Source organism: Pan paniscus, chromosome 12 (assembly GCF_029289425.2).
Source record: "Pan paniscus chromosome 12, NHGRI_mPanPan1-v2.0_pri, whole genome shotgun sequence".
In the NCBI taxonomy this organism is placed as follows: Eukaryota; Metazoa; Chordata; class Mammalia; order Primates; family Hominidae; genus Pan; species Pan paniscus.
The window spans coordinates 123,243,382-123,263,261 of NC_073261.2; the positions used below are offsets into that span (position 1 = coordinate 123,243,382).

Here is a 19,880-nt window from a genome sequence, read left to right on the forward strand (position 1 = left end):
GCAGTTTCAGAGGCTTCTATGTGACCTTCCCATTAACTCCACAGGTCACAGACCCAGTATGGGTATTTCACAAACTGCCCAGTATGTCAATCCTATTTGACCTTAACAGACCCTGGAATTGCCCACTAGGTGCATCCACAGACTCAAAGGATCTACGGTAAGCCAGGCTTTGCCTAGGACTTTACTTATTACCTGGCATCCCCATGCCCCACTCGGGCCGGAGGACAGTGGGACACTGGGTTGCTGGACCCCTGTGCGTGTCTTTGTGTTCAGCAGACCTGGAAATGTGTGGGGATTACCCTTTGCCCAGGGAATGGCATTCAGGAAAATGGCCATGGGTCCCTTTGGGTACAGACTAGGGTAATCATTGCAGTGTACACCTGCCCTAGGGTTGCAGGTTCCTAACCCGTGGGGAATCTGACTGTCTTTACCGTCAGTGGGTTCCAGCTCTGAAGCTGCCTCAAATCTGGATCTGGGTAAGGGATTGTGACTGTGAGTGGGATGACTTCCCTCAGCCTTCCACTCATTCATTCTTGTTTTCTTTTTAATATGTATGTACGTTATGTACGTTTGCACTCATGTGTGCATGTGTCAGGCAGTCAATACTCTCCTTGCATGCCTTGTCTGTTTCACCCCTAGGAATACCATCTCTATTTACTGTCTCCACAGCCCTCTGCCAGTTGAGCTTCCTTGGCCGGCACTCTGGTCTCGTTGGTCATTGTGATCATTGCCACCCCCTGACTTCTGGCAGTTACATACCGTCACCCGACCACATTTACTTGGGGCTGGGTTTAACTGCCCAAGTCAGAAAGCTGGACAAGGCTTATTATCAACAAGCCAAGCTTTGTGACAGCTTCTTCTAAGAGTGGAATTATTGGGTCATCTGGTAAGTGAATGTTCAACTGCAAAAGTGTTTTCCAAAATATGTGTACTGTTTTACACTCTTTTTTCACAATCTGTGAGAGATCCAGTTACTGTATATCTTTGCCAATACTTGCTATTGTTGGTCTTTTTTAAATGAAAATTTCACCACTCTAGTAAGATGTGTGGTGAGTCTCACATGGTTTCACTTTGCCTCCTTCCAATTATTAATAATGTTGAGCATCTTTTCTGGTGCTTGTTGACCATTCATATGTTTTCTTTTGTGAAGTGTCTGATTTGGCATAAGGTACATTTTTAAAAATTCGGTTGTTTCATTATTAAGCTGTGGGAGGTCTTTATATTTATTCTGGATACAGGCCTTTTGTCAGATATATGTATTATAAATATCTCCCCCAGTCTGTCTTTTCTTTTCTTTTGTTTTCTTTCTTTCCTTTCTTTCCTTCCCTCCTTCCCTCCTTCCCTCCCTCCCTCCCTCCCTCCCTTCCTTCCTTCATTTTTTGAGATGGAGTCTCGCTGTGTTGCCCAGGTTGTAGTGCAGTGGCACAATCTTAGCTCACTGCAACCTCCACCCCCCAGATTCAAGCAATTCTCTTGCCTCAGCCTCCCAAGTAGCTGGGATTATAGGCGCCCACCACCATGCCCAGCTAATTTTTATATTTTTAGTAGAGACGGGGTTTCACCATGTTGGCCAGGCTGCTCTCAAACTCCTGACCTCATGATCCACCTGCCTTGGCCTCCCAAAGTGCTGGGATTACAGGCATGAGCCACCATGCCCGGCCAGTGCTTCATTTCTTTAATAGTGTCTTTCTAAAAGCAGAGTTTTTCATTTTGATTTTAAAGAAGTTTTAAATTTTAATGAAGTCCAATTAATAGGGTCTTTTGGTGAATAGAAGTTCTTAATTTTAATAGATTCTATGTTATTCGTCTTTTTCTGTATGATCCAGCTTTTTTTCCTGCCATTTAAGGAATCTTTGCTTGTCCCAAGGCTGAGAAGATATTCTACTATGTATTCTTGAAAAGATTTCTATTATTTTATCTTTACATCTTTATCATCAGTCTATCTGGAATTGGTTTTTGAGTATGTTATGAGGTAGGATACAAGTTTATTTTCTTTCATATGGATATATAATTGATCCAGCATCGTTTATTGAAAAGACCATCCTTTCTCCACTCTTGAGTGTTATTTTTGTAGTAAAACAAGTGACCATCTTTCTAAGGGTCTGTTTCTTTCCAGCTTCCAAAACTTCATTGCTCTTCTATCCTTGTGGGTTTATGTTTTTAAAAGAAAATAGAAAGAAAAACCCCTCTTTGTTACAACATTAGAAAGGTTTCAGAATGGAGTAAAAGTTGAAGTGAGTGTAGATTCTCTTATCTGTATTTTCTTGGAGGTTCCTCCATTGTCTTCTCTACTCTATGAAGTTGATGGACTGTGGGGAGAGAGGTGAATAGCGCTACATGAACTGGATACGTGGAAACTTCATTGTCCAGCTGGTCACTTAAACATTGTATCTGGTGTAGACTTTGAAGGGAGGTAGCTTACCTGAGAGTGGAAAATCTTACTTCATCTGTACCACTTTTGCTTTATTGAGGGCGACGTGGATATAGTTAAGGAGTTTGGTGAGCTGGCGTTTACAGGAAAGTCACTTTCTTTACACCTGAACAGAATTCTCCAAAGAAGGAACTTGTTGGGGATGTGGGGGGAGTGTCTGCCATTAGTCATTTCTTCCACAGAATAGCTGTTTTTACTATTCCCTGCCTTTGTCATCTTGTGTATTTCATTCATTTTAAAGTGCAGCCACAATTTAGTGCTCCCATTATTAGTTCTATAACTTGTAAGATTAGACATGTATTTTTCTACCATTTAGAAAGATTAAGATAATCTACACCTCTGTTGGGTTAGTGTGTGCTAGTGGGTTAGGCATTCATTTTTTTCTTTCCTACTCCAAATTGCCAACTTTCCCTTTGGTTATTTTTGTGTTTCCAGGAGTGCCATTGCCAATCTCGTGGGCTCTGCAGAAAGATCGTGTAACTGAAAATTTCAGCAAATAAATAAATAAATAAATAAATAAATAAAATTCTCTTGTAGACAGAACTGTCTGTACACTCCATTTTTGTAAAGTTGGAAGTGTGAACATTATATGAATATATGATGGAGTTTTTTTTCTTTAAGCCATAATTGCATGTTCTTTTAGACCCAATGTGGTATATAAAATGGGCACTGAATTTGGAATCAGAAAATCCTGGTTGAAATCTTAATCTTTTAACTTCTTATCATTCAATCATGGTTAACAATGGTATTAATAATATTCACAAAGCTAGATATTTTGTCATTGAGTTCGTTGCTGTATTGCTTGGTCGATTAGTTGATATTGAGATCGCAAGAGCATCATCACCAGTAAGTGATACATTTTCGATTGTAACCTAAGGTCGTTGTTATTTTGTAATGCCGTGCTGTTTTCCTTCTTGTACTACCCATGAAATGTTTTTTTATGTTCTAACGCAATATATAATATTTTTATATTCTTCACTTGTTATCAATTGATGATTTAATGTTGAATCCTGTTTGCTAGTTTATGATTATTCATTAAAGGCCATCTTTAAAAGGGAGATGTGTTTAGCACATATTCAATTGAAAACTAAATGGAAAGCAAATTCTGAAAGGATTTATGTTCAAGAATTCAATGTTAAATCTAATTTTTAAAAAATTTATCATATTGAGAAATTTTCTAGAGCATCAGAGACCTTCCTTGGAAACAAGTGACCCCAGTCTTTCTAATGCAGGTTGAGTCTCTATCCACAAAGTGGCTTTTCTAGGTACTCTAGATTCCTGGAGCATCTTGAAAATAAAGAGTATCAAGACTCAGGGAGACCGAGCAGCCACCAGCAGGATCGTGTAAGGATGGCACTCTCATTTCTAGAAGAGGCTGTATTGATGGTGACATGACCAGGCTGGGCTGCCACCTGCTGCCCACCAGGGCTCCAGGCCTCAGCATGCGATGCCTCTGAATGGCATTACCTTCCGGTCCCAGATCATCACTTTAGGTAAACTGAGGCAGAATAACATGCGTGACAGGATTTCCGAATAGAATATCGCTCAGTGTGCCTAATAGTCATTTAAGGTGATCTCATACAGCTATGGAGAGAAAACCCGTTTAATGCCAACCTTAGACACCAGCTGCGTGCGTGGTGATTATATCTTTAGTCCCCCATTTTGCTCCCTTTTTTGAAGAACTATTGAAGAAGAACGGAAGGAAATCGATTTTGAGGAAATTAAATTTTCTTTTGAAACAGCATGATGGTTTTTAAAACAAAGAGAAAGCGGGGAACAGGATGCTGATTACGAACCGTGCCGGGTTCTGCCTGCCGACTCAGGCTGTGCTTCTCCCTGCTCCGTCTTTGCTGCCTGCAATCGTAAATATTTTAAAGAGCAGATGCACGCTGCTTATGGATTTGTGTAAATGTGCATGTGCTGTCTGCAGAATGCGGGGCACACCGTGCTCTGTTGACATTATCCATTATGCTCTGTTGCTCAGCTTCAGACAGCAAAGTCCTGACATGTGCAGCCGTGTGGAGGATGCCGAAGGAATTGGAATCAGGCAGCCACGAGTCCCCTGATGATTCATCCAGCACTGCGCAGACCCTGGAGCTGCTCTGTCACCTTGACAACACAGCCCATGGCAACATGGCCTGGTAGGATTTTGCATATTTCATGCGCCCAGAACGAGCCTGCAGGTTGGCCAGGTGCAGGAGCTTGTGCAGATTCCTTTGCAGGAGCCACCGTCCACACCTCGGAAACGCTCCTTTCTTTTAAAAAGCTGCTAAAATTTGATTTTTAATTTTAGTCCCTGAGTTTTCTAGATTAGCCGCATTGACAGAAACGTAGCCAGCGCGCCTGCATCCCACTTTCTCCTCTTCATCTAAGAGGAGTGTTGTCCGCAGGGACCTGCCAGAGGGTAAAGGGTCAGGCACTGCACTGCCCTCGAGCGCTGTGGCTTTTCAGCTTGGTCAGCATGCATTTATTCACACTCACACGGCAATTATTTACCACTTCAGGTTGAGGCTTACAATCCCTTCCTCCCGTGGACAAAGCATGAATGCGTGGTGTGCCTGTGGGGCTGCGTGCCCAAGCCCGCCCCTGTCCGGCATGTGGTGTGTCATTCACGTGGCTCCCTGGCCAGTCGCTGCTTCATGAGCTTGGAGGCCTGGCCGTGTGCACCCACTGGTCATTCCCAGGGACCTCCCCATGGCAGTCACAGCTGCTCTCTGAAGGCCCTGAGGCCTTGGTAAAAATTAAGAAGCCGTATTTTCTAAAGGAGATTGCGGGGGCATACTGTTGTTATGAGTGTTTACAATAACGATAGTGATTGTTTTACTTAATGCATTAACACATACACATGTGCGTGTGTGTCTGCAAGAGACAAATCGTTTGTACAGTGACTTCTGTCTAGTCAGTTCTACCAATTAAATAAATTTAATACAACAAATACTTATTAAATACCTGCTACACAAACCCTGCCAGGCTCCAGGGACACCAAGGTGACAAGTTAGAGGCCCCGGCCTCCGAGAGTCATGATCTCCACGGGGAGACCCAGGGTGTACACAACTAACTGTGGCTGGGCCAGCCATGGCGTACCCCGAAATCATTACGAACTGTACGCTGTGGCCCCGGAAGGAGCAGCCATTAATTGTTATTAGAGGAATTGAAGAGGGATTCGCTTACGAGGTGGAGTTTGGAACGGGGACTGAGGACCGACTCAGGTTTCCCTCATCAGGTATGGAGGAGAGCAGTGCTGAGGGTCAGGCAGTCTGTGGCTCCGGATGCTCTCTGTGTATCAGTTTGTGGTGGAATTATTTTTATACTTGCTGTGCTTCTACCACGTCGGTGGATATTTCTTCTTACGGAGATGCTCTGAGTATTAAAATCACAGCCAGTCTTGCACAGTAAGGGGAGGCAGATGAAGAGTCCCAAAGTCCCCAGGAGTGATTGCCACTGCTGTCACTCCCCGCCCGAATGCAGGATCTCTGTGCAAACCACACAGCACTGTTAGGAGTTCCACATTTCAAATGATCGCCACATCCCCAGCAAATAGACATTTGTGCGCATGTGTGTGATGCACATGTGCACACATTTGTGCTTGTGTCTCTGTGCACACATGTATGTGTGCACATTTGTGTATGTGTTAATGTGTGTACACGTTGCAGGAGACACCGGCACCAGGGAGCAGATGAGTGAGACTCTGTGCAGGTCAGTGGTCATGTTAGGGAGGTTAGCATGTGTAGTGGATGGCAGTCCTGCTGGGATGTGCAGAGACAGGTGAGCTCAGAAAAGGGACCTTGGCCCTGCCTGGGGACAAGGAGCTGTTAGACTGCTTCTCAACTTCCCACCTTGTGCAGACACTGTATGCAAAGACAGGCCACATGGGTGTGTGTCATGGGGAACTGATTATTAGATTGTAATGTTAAATTGCATCATACCTACATAGACTTATGAAAATAGTTGTTGAAGGTGGGGTGCAGTGGCTCACACCTGTAATCCCAGCACTTTGGGAGGCCAAGGTGGGTGGATCACCTGAGGTCAGGAGTTCGAGATCAGCCTGGCCAACATGGTGAAACCCCATCTCTGCTAAAAATACAAAAACTAGCTGAGTGTGGTGGCACGTGCCTGTAGTCCCAGCTATTTGGGCAGCTGAGGCAGAAGAATCACTTGAATCTGGGAAGCGGAGGTTGCAGTGAGCTGAGATCAGGCTACTGCACTCCAGCCTGGGTGAAAGAGAGAGACTCCATCTAAAAAAAAAAAAAAGAAAGTAAGAAAGTAATTGTTGATATTAAACAGGCAAATTCAACTATCCTCAGATCTACCTTGGAATGCCATTTGCTCTGATTTTGCCTCTGTTGTTCAAAGTATTGCTTGAATTCCATTTTGTTATCCAATATATTATTGCATATTCTTTTTTCTCTTAAGCTTTTTATTTTGAGGTTGTAAATTCACATGTAGTTATAGGAGTAACAGAGAGATCCCGTGTATCCTTCAGCCAGTTTTCCCCAATAGTAACACTGCATAACTACGGTACTGTATCACAAACAGGAAACTGGCATTGATACAGCCCACTGAACTTACACAGATTCCACCTGTTTATATGCATTTGTGTGTGAACATTGACATCTGTGCCATTTATTGTGTGTGTGGGTTCGTGTAGCCACCACCAGAGTCAAGACACAGAACAACTCCAACCCTGGGTCCCTTGTGCTACGTTATATTTATAACCACAGCCACCTCCCTTCCGCCTCCAAGGCCTTAGCCCCTGGCCACCCTGAATCTGTACTCTATCTCTGTATTGTTATTTGGAGAAGGTTCTATAAATGGAATCACACACAGTGTAACCTTTAATAACTGATGTTCTTTACTCGGCTTGATTCTCTGGAGGTTGAGTTGCTGCTTCATTTTCAAGTTTGGGTTCCAGCCACCATGCGTGCCGGTCAGTGGCTAGTTCCTCTTTGCTGTGGCGGGATATTCCATGGCATGACGCACCACGGTTTGTTAAGCACTTGCCTGTTGAAGCTCATCTGGGTTTTTCCTTGTTTTTGGCGATTATGACTACAGTTGTGGTAAATATTAATGAACAGGTTTTTGTATGAACAGGAAGTTTTATTTCTCTCAGCTCAGTTAGTTTTGTGTGGAGCTGCTGCATGTGTGATGCCATGACAGAGCGTGAGGGCTCCTCCTCTCCGCGTCCTCCCCAGCATTTGGTGTCATCATGCGTGTTCTTTTAAGTGTCTTCCATGGTGTGAAAGTGTTATGATTAGACAGGGAGTTTGATTTGGGGGAACGTCGGTCTGGTGAATACAGCACAGGTGAAGGCTGCCCTTTGGGGTCAGGCTCCAGGTGCTTGGTGGTGGTTTTGTTTGCCTCCTTTTGGCATACAATTGGCACCAAGAACAGCTCCAGGAGATGTTTACTGCACAAAGCTTCTGGCCACCTGGGAGTGCCCGAGAATGCCGCACGGTTCCCCACACTCACATCGCTAACACTCCAGCTGCCATCACGCCTGCCATGGGTGCAGACTAGAGGCATGCCCCACACCGCAGGGAATGGTGTTAGGGGCTCCTGTCCTCCTGGCCATTTCAGCTTTTGCCTGTCTGGAGCAACCTGACGTCCTAATTTCCGTCACCCCTCCTGTGTCTGTCTCAGCACTCCAACAAGCAGAGGCTGAACAGGGTACCCCACCAGTCGCCTTTAGCTCCTGCTAGTGGGAACAGCGAAGGCTAAGGAAGGAACTTACAGAGCCTTGTGACCCAGTGTGCCCCCCGGAACACTAATCAGACATGCTCCAGAGCCAGGCAGCCTATGGAAGCAGACAGAGACTAGCTGGGAAGTACTGAGTCCAGTTTCTCGTCCTCACCCACGCCTCGGGAGCAGTAGGGTCTTTAGGAAGTCACTCATTTCTCTAGCTCAAACCTTCATCCCTGAAACGGAGATGACGTTGCTCAGCTGATGGTTATGTGGCAGGGCCTCTACATGGTGTCCACCAAGAATCCAATTCTGTAAAATATTTGAAGAGATTTATTCTGAGCTGAATATGAGTGACCATGGCCCGTGACACAGCCCTCAGGGGGTCCTGGGAACACGTGCCCAAGGTGGTCGGGGCGCAGCTTGGTTTTATACATTTTAGGGAGTCATGAGACATCAATCAAATACATTTAAGAAATACATGGGTTTGGTCCAGAAAGGGGGGACAACTCGAAGCGGGAGGCTTCCAGACTGTAGGTAAATTTAAACATTTTCTGGTTAACAATTGGTTGAATTTGTCTAAAGACCTGAGATCAACTGAAAGGGATGCCTGGGTTAAGAAAAAGGACTGTGGAGACTCAAGTTCTTATTGCAGAGGAATCTTCAGGTAGCAGCTTCCGAGAGAACAGGCTATAAAATGTTTCCTGTCAGACTTAAAGCCTGTGTCGATGTTGATGCCGGAGAGGTACAATGAGGCACGTCCGATCCCCACTTCCCATCATGGCCTGAAACAGCCTTTCAGGTTAAATTTTAAAAGAGCCCTGGCTGGGGAGAAAGTCCATTCAGATGGGTGGGGTTCTTAGCATTTTTTATTTCTGATTTACAGTGGAAATGTGTCCCTTACTATATTTGCTAAGGAAGATCCTAAAAACAAGGCAGTGCCGGGGTTCCTGTAAGGGCCCCTCAGGTCCCCGCCAGCCCTGGTGCTCTGCAGCTCTGCCCGGCAGGGATGGAGCCCCTGAACTGGGCTTAGAGCAGCTGCCCCATCGCCGGCACCACTTAGACGCTCCTGTCTCAGCCTCGCCTGGTTAACCCTTCCCTCTCAAGTCACCATGCTCCGCCCCACCCCGTGATTTCTTGCCATTTTGCCCAATTTTTTGTTTTTGTTTTTGTTTTTGTTTTGGAGATGGAATCGCCCTCTGTCACCCAGGCTGGAGTGCAGTGGCATGATTTCAGCTCACTGCAACCTCTGTCTCCCGGGTTCAAGCAATTCTCCTGCCTCAGCCTCCTGAGTAGCTGGGATTACAGGCACCCACCACCACACCTGGCTGATTTTTGTATTTTTAGTAGAGACGGGGTTTTGCCATATTGGCCAGGCTGGTCTTGAACTCCTGACCTCAGGTGATCCGCCCACCTCAGCCTCCGAAAGTGCTGAGATTACAGGTGTGAGCTGTTGCACGTGGCCCGTTTTGCCGTTTTATCTTCATAGGAGTTGCCGCTGCTCAGTACTCCCGTCTCTGTTCTCACTCACGTGTGGTGTTCTCTGTGGACGCTGAGCTTCTGCAGAAGCTGCTGACTTTGTCAGGTCCGAGGCTGTGTCCTCAGCACCAAGGACAGCACAGGGCGGACACTCCGCGTATTTGAGTGAGAAAACGAATGCTTTGCAACAACCATATCGTATTGAACCGTTCTGTGAACCAGGCCCCTTTGCTAGGGCTTTGCATGCATTACCTCATTCATGCAAATCCTGTAAAGTAGGGACTGTCCTTTCCCATGGCCCTGAGAGATTAAGATAAAGGTATCTGGAATTACTCACTCCTACAGAGGGAGTATTCAGGATTCATGGCCAGAAGTCTCGCCCCAGAACTCCAGAAACGCTGGGCTCACCTCCCTGTTGAATGAACAGAAGGAGCCATTTGTGTTCATCACACTGTGATTATGAAATTGTCTCTGTTCCTAGGAATATAAATGTATCTTCATGAGAGTAAGTGTTGAGGATGTTTCAGTACTTCTAGCTGGTCCTTTTGGTTGATAAACATCAATAAAGTATGCTGTATATGGGAATTAAGCATTTTGAAAATAACAGAATGCCCTTCTTTTTAAACCTGCTTTCCCCTCTCTACCTCTGGTTTGCTTCTTCGTCAGCTGTAGTGACTTGTGGGAGAGATGGTGGACTTCAAGGTAGCAGACCTAGGGTGGCGGGCTCTCGTTTCAGATTTACAGGTAGTTACTTGCAGTGTTCCAACTTTGGGCAAGTCATTTCTGTTGAGGCCTTGTTCCCTTGTGTGTGGAGTGGGGGTGGTTGTGGGGCCTCTGATTCTTTCCAGTTCTATGTTTATTAGATGTAGAGGACATTTATTTATTTGTTTATTAGATGCAGAGTCTACATTTATTGACTCTTGCTCAGTGCCACATCACTTTGTTTTTAATGAATCAAAAATAAATTACAGACCCTCTTCCCACCCTCCCTTTAGCCTTACAGTGGCTGACGCCCCTGCTACTCCAGCCAAGGCAGCCTGCCTCAGGAGTAGGAACTTACAGAGGGCACGGCCGCGGTCTTCTTGCTGAAGAGGACTTTGGAAATCATTCAGATGAGTTCCCTCTGTGGATGAAGTCAGTTCAGCAGACCGCTGGCTGCGTGGGTGGAATTGGACTGAACACTCCCTTGGGGGTGCTTTTATCAAATTATGCCCATCTAGTGTAATGTTTTAACTATTTTTCAGTATATCTCACACTGTTATATTTTATTTTATGTGTGTTAGCTGCCTCTGTTAGTCTGTTTGCATTGCTATAAAGGAATACTGAGACTGGATAATTTATTTAAAAAAAAAAAAGAGGTTTATTTGGCTCAGGGTTCTGCAGGCTATATAAGCATGGTACCAGCATCTGCTCTTGGTGAGGCTTTAGGAAACTTACAACCATCGTGGAAGGTGAAGGGGGAGCCAGGGCATCACTTGTTAGGAGAAAGAAGCAGTTGCCAGACTCTTTTAAACAAGCAAATCTTGTGGGAACTAACTGAGCGAGAAGACTCAGTCATCACCAAGGGACAGGTGCTAAGCCTTTCATGAAGGATCCACCCCTGTGATCCAGTACCTCCCACTAGGCCATGCCTCCAACATTGGGATCACATTTCCACATGAGATTTGGAGGGGACTAACATTCAAACCATATCATTCTGCCTCTGCCCTCAAAGAGCTCATGTCCTTCTCACGTCGCAAAATTCAACCATCTCTTTCCAGTAGTCCCCCAAGGTCTTAACTTGTTCCAGCCCCAACTCAAAAATCCAAAGTCTCATTTGAGACTCAAAGTATGGGCTGTAAAATGAAAATCAAGTTATTTACTTTCAAATTACAGTGGGGGTGCAGGCATTAGGTAAACATTTTCATTCCAAAAGGAAGAAATCAGCCAAAACAAAGGGGCATCAGGCCCCATGCACATCTGAAACCTGGCAGGAAAGGTATTAAATGTTAAAGCTCCAACACTGACTCCATGTCCTACGTCCAGGGCACACTGGTGTGAGGATTGGGCTCCCAAAACCCTGGCCAGCTGTCCCCATGGCTGCCTGCATGGGTTGGAGTTGAGTGCTTTTGGCTTTTCCAGGCTCAGGATGCAAGCTGCCTCTGGCTCTACCATTCTTGGGCCTGGAGGGCAGAAGGTTCCTTCCTACAGCTCCACTAGGCAGTGTCCTAATGGGGACTCTGGGGGGGCTTCAACCTCACATTTCCCCTAAGCATTACCCTAGTACAGTCTCTCTGCAGTGGCTCCACCCCTGTGGCAGTCTTCTGCCTGGGCACCCAGGCTTTCCCATGTAATCCATGAAATCTAGGGGAAGCTGCCAAGCTTCTTTCACTCCTGCATTCTATGTACCCATAGACTTAGCACCATGTGGAAGTTGCCAGGGCATATAGCTTGCACCCGCCAGAACTGTACCTATGGCCCCTTTGAGCCATGACTGGAGCTAGATGCAGGGAGCAGTGTCCTGAGGCTGCACAAGGAAGCGGGGCCCTGGGTCTGGCCTTGGAAACCATTCTTTCCTCCTGGGCCTTTGGACCTTGGATGGGAGGGGCTTTCCCCCTCCCAAGATGCCTGAGATGTCTTCAAGGCCTTTTTCCCATTGTCTTGACTATTAGTGCTTGGTTCCTTTTTAGTCATGCAAATCTCTCTAGTAAGTGGTTGCTCCACAGCCCTCTTGGATTCTTCCCCTGAAAATCCTCTTTGCTTCTTTTCTACGTGGCCAGGTTGTGACTTTTCCAAACATTATGCTTTGATTCCCTTCTAAACATAAATACCAACTTTAAGTCATTTATTTGCTCCTGTATCTGATTGTAGGCTGTTAGAAGCAGCCAGGCTACCTCTTGAATACGTTGCTTCTGAGAAATGTCTTCTGCCAGATACTGTAGGTCATTTCTTTTAAGTTCAAACTTCCACAGATTCCCAGGGAATGGATACAATGCAGCCAAGCTCTTTGCTAAGGCATTAACAAGGGTGACCTTTGCTCCAGTTTCAAATAGCTTCCTCATTTCCATCTGAGACCTCATCAGGCCTTCACTGTCCATATTTCTATGAGCATTTTGGCTACAATCACTCAATAAGTCTCTAAGAAATTCCAAACTTTTTCTCATCTTCATTTCTTTTTCTGAGCCCTCCAAATTCCTTCAACCTCCGCTCGTTACCCAGTCTCAAAGCTGCTCCACATTTTCAAGCATCTTCGTAGCAATGCTCCCCTCCTCAGTACCTATTTAATGTGTTAGTCCATTTTTGTATTGCTATAGGGAAATACATGAGACTGAGTAATTTATAAAAAAAGAGGTTTATTTGGCTCACAGTTCCACAGGCTGTACAGGAAGCATGGCAGCAGCATCTGCTCCTGGTGATTCTTTAGGAAACTTACAATCATTGTGGAAGGTGAAGGGGGCCCAGTGCATCACATGGTGAGAATAGGAGCAAGAGAGAGAATGGGGAAGTCCCAGACTCTTTATTTTTAGTTTAATTTAGTTTTTTCTTTTTTTTAGACAGTCTCACTTTGTCGCCCAGTCTGGAGTGTCATGGTGCCATCTTGGCTCACTGCAACCTCTGCCTCCGCCTTCCAGTATAAGTGATTCTTCTGCCTCAGCCCCCTGAGTAGCTGGGATTACAGGTGCCCACCATCACGCCTGGCTAGTTTTTTTGTTTTTTTTCTTTTTCGAGATGGAGTCTTGGTCTGTTGCCCAGGCTGGAGTGCAGTGGTGCAGTCTCGGCTCACTGCAGCCTCTTCTGCCAGGGTTCCAGTGATTGTCCTGCCTCAGCCTCCTGGGTAGCTGGGATTACAGGCGCCCACCACTACGCCTGGCTAATTTTTGTACTTTTAGTAGAGACAGGGTTTTGCCATGTTGGCCAGGCTGGTCTCGAACTCCTGACCTGAGGTGATCCACCCGCCTTGGCCTCCCAAAGTGCTAGGATTACAGGCGTGCACCACCGCACCCAGCTCATGCCCGGCTAGTTTTTGTGTTTTTAGTAGAGATGGGGTTTCACCATGTTGGTCAGGCTGCTCTTGAACTCCTGATCTCAGGTGATCCACCCACCTCGGCCTTCCAAAGTTCTGGGATTACAGGCGTGAGACACCACGCCCGGACCCCAGACTCTTTTAAACATCCAGATTGTGTATGAACTAACTGTGCGAGAACTCACTCACCACCAAGAGGATGCTGCTAGGCTATTCATGAGGGATCCACCCCCATGCCCCAATACCTCCCACCAGGCCCCACCTCCAACGCTGGGGATCACATTGCAACATGACATGTGGAGGGGACAAACATCTCAACTATGTCGCTCCCTTAAATTCTTTCTGGAAAAGATGGGCTACAGATAAATAAGAAGAATTAATAAAATTCTACCCTTTGACTGTTACAGAAATTGAGGCTAAATGAGATGAATACCAACATCACCCTTATAATTGATAACAAATTTTTACTTTCCAAGAGTAGATAAGAAAGGTTTCTTTAGGACACCTTTTAAAAATATTGTATATGGTTATTCTTCTATTAAAGGATTAGGTTTCTCCCTGAGTCAATGATTAAACTGATAGCTAAATGCATCTTATCAATATGTAGAGTGTACATATTGATAGTGAATAATGAGCAATTGACTGTGGACCCACCACATCCTCTAATGCTTCCCAGCACTTTGCACCTACCCAGCTCATGTTTACACCAGTGCCCTTCGGAGCCCTGATAAAGGGGAGGTTTCCTGGAACTCTGCAGGTAAGAGCAGGAAGGAGGTAATTATCTTCTGCAAGTACTGTTCTCTTGTGTCGGCTTGCTGTGAAGTTGGGATGTGGTGTCTCCACAATGCATCATCATCACCATTGGTTCGATGGCTGATTAGCCACAACAGGGTAATTTTATGGTTTTCCATCGCCCTTTGATGATAAAGAGGCTCTCCAGCTGTTCAAGAGTTATGCACCTTCACTGTAGATTAATGCTCCCTGCTGGCTAGTGGAAGCAACGTCAAAATAATGGAAACCTCGGCGCATTCTTGTTGTGCTCCGTTTCCCAAGTGGTATATCAAGAGTCGTCCTAGAAATCGCCTTGTTTCTTGGATGATGAAAATCTCCTTTAAAGGCAAAGTTACTAGAATCCATAATAAGAAGCTTTTGAGGGATGGGAGTGAAGTGAATGACAGCGACAGCTCCCTCCCTCCCTCCCTCCCTCCCTCCCTCCCTCCCTCCCTCCCTCCCTCCCTCCCTCTCTCCCTCCCTCTCTCCCTCCCTCTCTCCCTCGCTCTCTCCCTCCCTCCCTCCTTCCCCTCTCTCCCTGTCTCCCTCCCTCTCTCCCTCCCTTCCTCTTTCCCTCTCTCCCTCCCTCTCTCCCTCCTTCCCTCCCTCCCTCCTTCCCTCCCTTCCTCCTTCCCTCCCTTCCTCCCTCCCTCCCTCCCTGCCTCCCTCCCTCCCTCCGTTTCTCCCTTTCTCCCTCCCTTCCTCCCTCTCTTCCTCTCTCCCTCCCATACAGCTACCACCCCGGCAGGGAGGAGGCTACAGGGAGGAGTCCTGTGGGCTGGAGCTGAGCAAGGCTGCACTCCACACGCTGTGTGTTTCTCTGACACGTCCAAGTACCCGTCACCTGCATGGTGGCCAGCTGATCTCTGTGTGCCATCTGAGCCAATTTCTGGGGGAAGACAATCCCCTCAGTGTAGATGGAGGTAAATATCACAGTGAAATGCCAGACAGGCTGAGAGCATTTAGCATTACCTGGGAAAGCAGGGTGTACGTGTTAAGATTATTATCAGAAGAAAAGAAAAGGGCACAGAAGGCGGTATTGAGGCAGGGGGAAGGAAAGCAGTGTGTGTGGCTCCTCCAGGCACGGGAGGCATTTTGTTCAAAAAGCAGGATTTGGCTTCAGCTCTCTTCATTTTTCCTCATTTTAGTTTAGTATGACAGAACAGTGGAAATTGGCTCAGGTTAAATGTTACAAAGAGGAGTGAACTGATAGCTATCCTTCCCATTTTGTAAATGTTGTGTTTGAGGATAAGTAGTAAGAAAATGTGCTCGAAAGTCTCAGAGACCCTATGATATGATTCTGCTGTTAAGGAGAGTAGGGAATTGTCCGTGATTATGGCAGTATTGCCACTGAAGATTTATTAGGTTCTTTTTTTGAGACGGGGTCTGGCTTTGTCACTCAGGCTGGAGTGCAGTGGTGTGATCACGGCTCAACTACAGCCTCGGCCTTCCAGGCTCACGTGATCCTCCCATCTCAACCTCCTGCAAAGCTGGGACCACAGGTGTGTACCACCATGCCTGGCTAATTTTTAAATTTTATGTAGAGATGAGGTCTTAATTTCTAAATTTTAGGCAGAGATGAGGTCTCCCTACATTGCTCAGGCTAGTCTCAAACTGCTGGGTGCAAGCAGTCCTCCCACTTCGGCCTCCCAAACACTGAGATTACAGGTGTGAGCCACCGCACCTGGCCCAGATTCTTGTAAGAAAGGTTTACATCAGTGCTGGTTGGCTTTAGCCAGCCTAGATGCGCTTAGGTGTGAAGTGCCTCACACTGGCATGCTTTCCTGGTTACTGGCTCCTGAGCAGAGTTGTCTATTAGCTTTCCAAAGGAGCTCAGAATGATGCCTAACATCCCTTAGTTTGTGCAGGAAAAGAACAACTTGTGTTATTACAGGAGAATAGAAAAATGTCTTCTTTCAAGTTTGTTTAAATTCTCCATTTAAAATGGGGAATGAGGCTGGGCATGGTGGCTTATGCCTGTAATCCCAACACTTTGGGAGGCCAAGGCGGGTGGATCACCTGAGGTTAGGAGTTTGAAACCACCCTGGCCAGCATGGCAAAACCCTGTCCCTACTAAAAATACAAAAATTAGCTGGGCACGGTGATGGCTGCCTGTAATCCCAGGTACTCAGGAGGCTGAGGCAGGAGAATCACTTGAACTCAGGAGGTGGAGGTTGCAGTGATCCCAGATTGCTCCACTGCACTCCAGCCTGGGTGACGGAGCAAGACCCCATCTCAAAAATACAATACAATACAATACAGTACAATACAGTACAATACAGTACAATACAGTAAAATAAATGAAATAAAATAAAATAAGGAATGGTTATCAGAGTCTCCCTTGCCCCATATAAATGTTATTAAAATTAATTATTAGAAAGGAGATGATGAGAAAATACTTTAGTAAAATGCAAAGTACAGGCGCAACTTATTCTAGGAAGAGTCATAATACAAAAATCTATACAGTGCAGAAAATATAGATAATTACTTATATTGCAAGAGAAATTCCTATCTCCCCTAGGATTTTAGTTCAATTTCCATTAAATAATGTGGTTCAAAAGTATGTTTTTGTTGATCCTTTTATGAAGCAAATGGGTGTTTTAGGTAAAGAGAGGCAGATCGGTGTGTCCAGGCGAATGGCTCAGAAAACGCCTTAGTCCATTTGGGCTGCTTTAGCACAATCCCATAAACCAGGTAGCTTCCAGACAGCAGAAATTCATTGTTATGAGTTCTGGAGGTTGGGAAGTCCACGATCAAGGCGCTGGCTGAGTTGGTGTCTGGTGAGGCCCCTCTTCGTGGTTCACAGATGGCTCCTTTTTGCTGTGTCCTCACGTGGTGGAAGGGAAGAAGGAGCTCCCTCAGGCCTCTTTGATAAAGGGCACTGATTTTGTTTGCCAAGGCTTTGCCCTCATGATCTGATTACCTTCCGGAGGCTCTGACTCCTAATACTTTCACTTTGGGGATTAGAATTTCCACATGTGAATTCTTGACGGGGTGGGGGGGCTTCCAACAAGAACATAGCAGAATAAGTTTTTCAAAATTCTATTTGTGATATTTAAACTTGAAGTTTAAATAATTTTAAAATGTTATGCCTGAAGGTATACTAACCCTGCATGTAAGGAATTTTAAGTAGAGTTGACTTTTCTTCTATGTTTAATAAACAGGGGTCAAGGGAGGAGAAAAAGAAGTAGAAGAAAAAGGAGACCAAACTGCTGTTCAGGTTTGAGACAGCACGTTTTACCTAGAAATGTGTGATAATTCAGAGGCTATCTTTGCACTTGCTGAGAAGACCCAGGGAGAAGACTGTTTGATATGTTAACGTTTCCCTGGAAGTCCTTTGCTGATGCAGCCGTGCTCTCCCACCTGCATCCTGGGAGGAGCTCTGCAGTGAGGGAGCCCCTGTGGGCCTGGGTTGTCACAGCCTTAGAGAGGAGACACCATGTGAACCCGAGAGAGGACACAGGTGAGCCCTGGGGCTGGTGTGAGTTCTGTCCGTCAAAAGGACATTCTGAGCCCTGGCTGTGCTCCTCCAACCCTCTGTGGGATGGAGAGTCAGGACTGTGAGGCCTCCAGCATGGAGCCATGTCCTGGACGTCACAGCAGAGCCATGCCCTGTACGTCACAGCCCATATCTGCCCCAAGGACAGGCTTGCCCGGGTTGTGGCCTATTTCCCACCAGAGGATAGGGTTTTGAGGAATGGAGGGCTGGGTGATTAGGGCCGTTGTTTTTCTGCCTACACACTGATAAATGGTCCTGGTTTTGCTTGTGAATTCTTTTTAAACTTTTTAAAAAAATTTTTAATTTAATTTCATTTTGGGTTTTTTTTAAGATGGAGTCTTACTCTTGTCACCCAGGCTGGAGTGAGGCGCGATCTCGGCTCACTGCAACCTCTGCCTCCTGGGTTCAAGCAGTTCTCCTGCCTTAGCCTCCTGAGTAGCTGGGACTACAGGCGTGGGCCGTCACACTCAGCTAATTTTTGTATTTTTTAGTAGAGATGGGGTTTTACCACGTTGGCTGGGCTAGTTCCGAACTCCTGACCTCAGGTGATCCACCTGCCTTGACCTCCCAAAGTGCTGGGATTACAGGCGTGAGCCACCGTGCCTGGCCTTGCTTGTGAATTCTTAGTGTTAGAGTGCTTGTTTCTGTTGAGCTATGCCCAAGTTCTATGAAGCATATACTTAGGCTGTTAATTATTGATGTCAGTCTCCACAAAAAAGAAAAAAATTGGAGAAAAAAGCCATTCCCCTCATGCGCAGCCTGTATCTTCCTTTTGCTTTCTGTCAGACTTTAAACGGGGTTATTTGGTTGATGGAGCTATACGTTTGTCCCAGTGAGAGATGTCTGAGTAAACACAGACTTTTAATAACTGAGTTACCCAGTGTCAAACTTCCATGCTTGCCTGTCAGAAAGCGTTCCCAGGAAGCATAGAAACATGATTCTGTTCCTGGAAGTATTCCATAGGTCCCAACATAAAGAACTTGTACATCTGCAGATTTGATCAAAGGGAGCCTGGGGGCTGAACGGTGTGATTCGCGGAGTTTCCTTTTTCATACTTCTTGCACGTGTGGAAAGCTGTCACGTGCTTTACTGTGGCTTTGCAAGCAGGAAGAAATTAACCACATTGCCAAGTCCGTGTGTTGTAAACGATTTGTAAGCTGGGGAAATAACTCATTACATTCTCTTTTAAAAGGGTTTCTCAAAGTTCAACTGGTAAGCAATGACATAATCACCATCATTGGATAGATACATATCTTTCTTAAGGCTTCTCCTTCTTCAGTACAGTAATAAACTTGAGTTTTAGGAAGCATTTGGAATCTTAGTCTGAGCACAAGCTTCCACGCCATCTGAAATCTCTGTCTTCCAGCCGTCGATGGCTGCTGCCTGGTGTGTGGTGTGGAGTCGGGGGCCTGAAATCTCTGTCTTCCAGCCATCGGTGGGTGTGGAGTTGGGGGCCTGAAATCTCTGTCTTCCAACCATCGGTGGGTGTGTAGTTGGGGGCCTGAAATCTCTGTCTTGCAGGCATTGGTGACTGCTGCCAGGTGTGTGGTGTGGAGTTAGGGGCCTGAAATCTCTGTCTTCCAGCCGTCGGTGGGTGTGGAGTCGGGGGCCTGAAATCTCTGTCTTCCAGCTGTCGGTGGGTGTGGAGTCGGGGGCCTGAAATCTCTGTCTTCCAGCCGTCGGTGGGTGTGGAGTCGGGGGCCTGAAATCTCTATCTTCCAGCCGTCAGTGGATGTGGAGTCGGGGGCCTGAAATCTCTGTTTTCCAGCCATTGGTGGCTGCTGCCAGGCCCGTGGTGTGGAGTTGGGGGCCTGAAATCTCTGTCTTCCAGCCATCGGTGGGTGTGGAGTCGGGGGCCTGAAATCTCAGTCTTCCAGCTGTCGGTGGCTGCTGCCTGGTCCGTGGTGTCGAGTCGGGGGCTCCTGTTCTGTTAGGAGCTGTGCCTCTTGCCATTTGTCCTGGTACCTCCCCTTCCCATCCTACATGACGGCAGGGCTAGGAGGCATCTGCACACCATC

At 46.3% G+C, this 19,880-nt stretch overlaps 1 protein-coding gene across 8 annotated transcripts in view; it reads left to right on the forward strand.

The window, feature by feature from the left end:
- The window catches only part of EIPR1 (EARP complex and GARP complex interacting protein 1), a 176,672-nt gene that overhangs the window by 106,695 nt on the left and 50,097 nt on the right, over positions 1-19,880 (forward strand). For 5 of the 8 annotated variants that reach the window (XM_003807408.3, XM_008959520.4, XM_034952528.2 and 2 more), the window contains one exon: positions 4,416-4,572. The exons of 2 other annotated variants lie outside the window; for them this stretch is intronic. In XM_003807408.3, coding sequence (XP_003807456.1) covers positions 4,416-4,572 — 157 coding nt within the window. Of the gene's footprint in view, positions 1-747; positions 887-4,415; positions 4,573-19,880 lie in introns of those variants that run through there. One more of the 8 variants, XM_034952529.3, reaches the window with a different exon arrangement.